Raw genomic sequence first — 6,734 nt, forward strand, 5'->3', positions numbered from 1 at the left:
TCAAATTCACTTTTTATTTACAATAAATATAATAAATAGTTAAAATCGGCAAAGTAAAAAATATAATACTCTTGCTTACGCTGTGAAAACCTTCTGTTTTACTTACAAACCATAAAAAATAAGCGTAACTTTCGTCTCGGCAATGCAAAACGGTCAGAATTCGAATACCATTGCAAAATAAATTCCTACATTCTTGGTGAGTTAAATACTAAATATAAATGCATTAAAGTGTATATCAAAATCTTCACACGCAGCCGTACTCATACCAAACTGCTGTTTCTTTACAGTTTTCTACTTCTTTTTTCTCCTGATTTTCCTTAACTGTACTTTCTGTTTTCTGTTGGCCCGAAGAGCGCGGAACCTCGCCAACAACAGTTGATATCCTGTTATAAACGAGCAATGGGGGCTGCGTTGGGGGCGCCACTGTGTTCGGCTCGTCCTCCGAGAGATACACCGTTCTTCGGGAACCAACTGACCCCAAACTCAGCGAACCTTCAGGCTCGCGAGCAAAATTCTCGTCACCTTTGCAAAATTATAAACACCATTTTTATACTAACTAATTCCTTACCCGCTATACTATTCCTATGAAGAGTTGCTTCTCTATGCGATCTTCGCAAAGCAATCTCATCTCTAGGTCGGTGTCCATGTAAACTACCCCCCGTTGATCTCTTAAACGGAGGATCACTTTTGCTATTTGCTTCTTCATTGCTGTTATCTGAATCGTTTCCTGCTGATTCCCCCGACCCTCCACCTAGAGTGAACTGACTTTGAGTGAGTCGGGAAACATCTTCATGCCAAGATCGACGATTCTAACCCAATCAAAATTAATTTACAATTTTGTTAATTAAACAAACCACTTACTCGGCTTGGAACTTTATTGATAATGTCAGAACCGGCTTTTCTCACTTTTCGCACCAAAGTTGCACCAAATCCTTTCTTTTTACACGAAGCATTGTCAAGTTTTCTATAATGTTCCATTATTTTCTCTTCTAATTTTTCCTTCTGTCTACAAAGATTGTTCACTTTGTCAGTGTAGAGTTTCTCTTCGAGATGGAAGTGTTGCTTATCTTCAAGCGAATGGGTGAGTAAAGAGTGATACTGGGTGAGGAGTTGGGAAACATGGTCCATTAAAGCTCGTCTATCAGAATCTAACGAATGGTTCATTTCAAAAAGCATCTGAAAAAACGTTTCTACATTATTCAAGTGATCTTAGTTCCAATAATACAGGGTGTTTTAAAAAAACACAAAAAAAAATCTATCTGTCAAAAATTTTTGACATTTGACATTTTTTATGTCTATTATTACCGATGATCTTGTACACGTATGTTTTTTCATAATTATTCAATTCAATAAAAGCTACCAATAACGTTATACAGGGCGCGCCAGAACTCACGCCCTAGAAAAAAATTTCAAGTAAGATAAATTCTGTCAAAAAATTTTGAAATTTATTTTTTGAAATTTGACTTTTTTTTATATCTATTTAATTATACTGATGATCTTGTGTATGTTTTTTTTATAATTATTTAGTAAAAGTACAAAAATTTTGCCAATAAAAGCCACAAATAACATTGAACAGAGTTACAATTTAGGATACAGCTTCCTTGTTTCCTCTTNTGTTGATATTATTTTAAGTACTTTTTGATAATTTGTTTCGAAAAATTTACGCAATGTTTAATATTTTGATGTTTTCATTTTGATATTTAAATAATCTATCAAACTGGCTAAAAAAATTGAGGTTTTTATTTTAAAAAAATGCCGATGTCACTGAAGTTAAAAACTGAGTATTTTTTTCAACAGAAAATTGACTTGTTTGACATTTTTGATAAAACAAAATATTTTTACTTTTAATAAAATTATTCCATAGTTTTGCCACTCACTGTATTTAACTTACTTCTTAATTTTTTAAGAATATACATATTTAAAAAATGGTGGATGCGCCGGGTTAAAAAAAAACAGTCATATTAATGTAAGCTATGGCTTTAAAATTACGTTGACGACACTGTATAAAACAGAAATTGTAAATTTAAAACTTGCCAATTGTTATGTCTTCTATCTTTTAATTTCTTTTAAGTTTCTAATTTGATTTCAAACGACTATGCCCACATGTTATTGTAATAAATTTTTGCATTAATAATAATTAATACTTCACCTAATATTCTAACAGGTTTAAATTTTTAACATTGTATTTTGAATTTTGAATTTTGTATCTAACAATTAATTATTCTTACAATGTTTTTTTATTTAAAATCAATCTAAAAACATAATTTTATTTATTAGATACAACTTTGACTTGGCGAAGCAATTTGAAACAACTATAGGTAAGTTTTATTCTACCGTCAGATCAATAAAAAATCTTAGATTTAAACTAAAATAATTACAATAAACTATTTATTTTTACAAAATTGTTTCTGAATTGTTATTTTTAATAGTTATTTATACAGGGTGCTTCATCTCAGCTCCCACCCTTTTTCAAATCTTAACACACTCCGAGTTATTTGCCAAAAACTCGTTTTTGGACTGTTTGACTTTATTTAATCAGTACATGATATTAATTTTATTAAGAAGGCACTATTTATATTTTTATTAATTCTTAAAAGTAAAGGTACAAAACAAATTTTTTTGATTTTTATTTTTTTACAGAAATGCTTAACCCGATTTAAAAAACAATTTGGGAATATGCAGAACTAAAAAATCATCCAATGAGCACAAAAAAATAGTATCATGCCATTTAAAAAAATATGTAATTATAACGTCACATTTTTTGGGACGGTCTGTATAATCAAACATATTTTCCTAAAATGCGCCTGAGAATATAAATAAATTTCTACAAAATATCTAAATTAAGTAGTAACTGAGCTACAGAAGACGGGAGTTGAGATGAAGCACCCTGTATGTATAAAAGCACTAAGTTTTATTTTTTATTACAAATGCTTTTGTTGCCGAGATGATCAAACATATAACAGCCGAGGCAAATCAAACATATGAGTCAAAAATACTTTAGTGCCAAGGTGACATTAAATTTTTTCTGAAGTGGCAAATTTGAATAAAATGTGTGTAAAAGTATTCACAATTGACAATTTATTTTAGTGTCTAGTTATACATTAAGATAATAATTTGACAACATCACTGTTATTAATGTTTGCAACCAGCAATACACAACATACTTTTACTGACGATTTTATGTAATTTCCATGACGATTTCGAAAAAAAAACATGTTATTTTAACATGCCTATTTTTTATCAATTTTTTGATAAAAGTTTTAATTTTTTACTTATAGATTAATTACTAAAAAAGTACTTTCTAGAGTTACCTAATAGTACCAACTCTTGAATTAAATTTTTGGTCTACGTTGTTGACTTTAAAGTGGGCAACTTTGAGTGATGTGGAAAGTCAAAAGTTATAAAAATTGAAAAGTTTTATATTTTCTATGCGTATATTAATTTAATGTTGCCAACTTAAATTCAAAGTCAGAGACCACTTTGATAAAAATTTACTTCTGCTGCTCTGAACAATTAATTTTTCTTTACCATTATTTTTTTTTAAATAATAATTCATATAAATCGTAATAAAAATGTAGTGTCTGTATCAAGATGGTGTGGCAATAAATACAAGACTGGAGTTTGTTGGAAAAATATCGTTTTTGTGCGAGCATCAGACCCCTTAATATCGGAAGTGAAAAGCGGAGAAAGTGAGCATGAGAGTGTCGCACAAACATCGTCAAACATGCCAAACATCATTAAGTAAAGTGTGGAAGACGATCGAAATGTCGCTCGTCTCTAATTTACAATTATTGTTCCAAGGGAGACATGTGTTCGGATTGCGGCTAATTGCGTTAATAAGAAGCGCGTGATATTTTTCAGGTAATAAAATGTCGGAGGAGGAATATCAGTCGATTTCCCTCAGGATCCCATTTAGGCATCTGCCGCCATTATGAACTTCATCCCGAATTCTTCGGATGTTTACGCGTAACTTCCAAGAAAGGCTCTCATATACGGCAAACTTTTGCTACAATATGATTATTACCTGTCTAATGTTTGTGCTTATCCACACCTTCGATGGGAATTACAGCGTTCAAAATGGCCGTTTTGTATTGATTTTTCAGGGGAATAATTATTTTGTCAGTCGTCAGTGTGACAAGTCGATGAAACTTTTGCTTATTTCAGGGCTGAGCTCGAATTTAAATTTCAGATAAATACATTTGAATTTTAATGTCGCTGAAAACTTAAAAAAATTATTTCACTCGCCTCAGATGTAAAAATGCATAATTCCCATTACTTAAATACTTTCACGCTCGAATAAATTCGACGAATAATTGCGAAATAACTGAAGATTAAACAAATATTTGGGCTTGCTAAATAGGGAAAAAAGGGCCACTATTGATCGAAATTCCGCCCCAAATTTAACATTGCTTTAAATCTTAGTTTTATCCCCCATTTCGTTATTTATGCATGTACAAAACGGCATTTTTCTTCAACTAAATTGACATGCAATTTTCTCTCGCCGTATGTTTGAATTTTACAACGTGTAATAAAAAATATAATTTTCGACAAGAGTTAAATTTATTTTTCCTTTGTTTCGGCAAATTCCGGTTCTTGAACCTCCTGGAAACGCTCTTGTGCATTGATGTTACCTAACGGAAGTAAAATTTAATTAACTGCTTAGTCGTCGACGTAATTCCGCCTGCACGATCTAGTTCCTTGTTAGTTTACAAATAATAGCGCGAGTTGGTATTTCAGAAACGATTTTCTTGTTTTGTACATTATCTATTTTGTAGCAACTGCAACTTCAAACCGGCGAGTTTCCTAATTTATTACATATTTAACATTATTGAAGATTCAACCAAATCGAGGAAAATTTTTATCTGCAGACTGACTCGATATTTAAAATGGCGACCGATCCAAAGCCGGAAATGCCATTTAATCAGTGCACTCGCACAGAATTAAATTTATAAAAGTCGACGAATGCGACCAGAATAAAAACTTCAAAGAAATCAATTATTTGATAAGTCGGACTTTTTAATAACTAATCAATGGGTAAAAAAAGATGAAAAATTGTTACTTTACTAAAAGCTTGATTGAAAAGTTGATGATATTTCAACAAGGTTTTACTTTGCTCTAAATCTCTAAATCGAAAAAAAGAAGAAAAGACTTCTTCAGAAATAATTCTGTAGAAAATTAAATTAAATCAAAAATTTATTTTGCATTTAAAAATATAAAATGAAGTCTGTTGAATTGAATTTTTTAGAATTTGTGTTTAGACTTTTGAAAACTCTTTAAAGTTCAAAAACTACTTCTAATACTTATTATCGTTTAACCATTTTGTTCAAATATTTATTTGAATTTAATATTGAATTTGAATATTTATTTGAACAAAATGCATTCATTATATTTATTTAATGAATGCACTTATACGTACAATTATTTGTACTCTCTAGAGCCTAGAGAGAGTTACGAAATGATAAAGTTTTACTGTTGATTGTAGTTCATTAATAATTATTATTATTAAGTCTAAAATATTGTACATAAGTAGGTATGTATGTTTTTTAATTTGTATTTTTTTTAAATAAAATAAAATGCTAATATAATCACTGTGTATTATTTTTACTACTTCGTAGAAATAAATATATCATAATTTAATATCAACTGCTAATCACGCTAACAGTAACATCGATAATAGAGTGAGCGGCAAAATTATGGAATAATCTTATTCACTAAAACTGAAAGTATTTTGTTTTGACAAAAATGCTCGAACAGGTCAATTTTCTTTTTAAAAAATACAATTTTTTTTAAATTTTTTGTTGGTATTATTTCACTTTTTTTGGTGATTTTTTTCAAAAACTTTATGTAATATTTAATATTTTAGTGTTGTCCTTTAGATAATTAAAAGATCTATCGGATTGACTAAAAAAATAAAAGGTTTCCATTTATAAAAATTGTCGATTACTATTACTTGAAAACCAAAAAGTGTAAAATTTTACATCATGTTAAAATTTGTGAATTTTTTAAAAAGAAAGTTAAAAGTTAAAGAAGAGTTCGAGCATTTTTGAAAAAACAAAATATTTTTAATAAGACTATTCGAGTATTACATACATTATTATTCTTTGAGTGTAGGCGCAAAAAAGTGGTCACTTTTATGATGTTTGCTAACAAGTAGTTAACATTTGCTAAAAATAATTTTTGTAAAAATTATTTGGATAAAAATTTCAAATTGAAGAGCATTGCTTGTAGTACCTAATAAGATAAAATAAAATAAAAGAAAGAAATGAAACAGTAAAAAAAAATTTGACAATAATTCTGGGTTTGAATTCCCGGTTATATTTTGCAGTTTTTCTGTCTCTAGTTAAATTAAAAAGAACAAAAATAATATGTATTAAGAAAAATTGTTAGTTTTAAATTTTGTAATGGTCTCTAAAGTTTTATAAATAATTCTTATGTATTTTTAAGTGGTGATTTAAAAAAAAGACGTTTTTTCTTTATTGCATAAAAATTTTTTGCAAAGAAAATAACGGAAAATATACCAAGTGAATGAAAAGTATGGTACCAAACATTTTTTGCTTAAACTATTTATTTTTTTGAAAAAACTAATAGATGAATAATAAAGTACTATAAAAATGTGATGTTTTATCAAGAATAAAATTTTTCGAAATTTTCTTTTGTTTTTGAGTTCTACAAAAAAATGGCAACCCACTATAAAATCATTATTTATGAAGGTTATAATCTAAGGATTACATATT

At 28.9% G+C, this 6,734-nt stretch overlaps 1 protein-coding gene across 1 annotated transcript; it reads right to left on the minus strand.

Moving 5' to 3' along the window:
• Positions 1-1,171, minus strand: LOC123007588 (girdin homolog). Its single transcript, XM_044402971.1, has 3 exons — positions 862-1,171; positions 569-809; positions 1-522 (listed from the first exon to the last, which is right to left on the minus strand). The coding sequence occupies exons 1-3, from the start codon at positions 1,162-1,164 to the stop codon at positions 245-247; spliced, it is 822 nt and encodes a 273-aa protein (XP_044258906.1). The 5' UTR covers positions 1,165-1,171; the 3' UTR covers positions 1-244.
• Between the last annotated feature and the right edge of the window lie 5,563 nt (positions 1,172-6,734).

Source organism: Tribolium madens, unplaced genomic scaffold (assembly GCF_015345945.1).
Source record: "Tribolium madens isolate multiple individuals breed KSU strain unplaced genomic scaffold, Tmad_KSU_1.1 Scaffold_3;HRSCAF=73;Tcas5.2_LG2, whole genome shotgun sequence".
In the NCBI taxonomy this organism is placed as follows: Eukaryota; Metazoa; Arthropoda; class Insecta; order Coleoptera; family Tenebrionidae; genus Tribolium; species Tribolium madens.

Bases quoted from the DNA above. Each gene is read 5' to 3' on its own strand.
- LOC123007588 (XM_044402971.1), bottom strand. From the start codon at position 1,164: ATGAACCATTCGTTAGATTCTGATAGACGAGCTTTAATGGACCATGTT. The intron at 810-861 runs GTAAGTGGTTTG...TGATTGGGTTAG, and splicing joins TCAATAAAGTTCCAAGCCGA to AATCGTCGATCTTGGCATGA. The intron at 523-568 runs GTAAGGAATTAG...AATTTTGCAAAG, and splicing joins TCATAGGAATAGTATAGCGG to GTGACGAGAATTTTGCTCGC.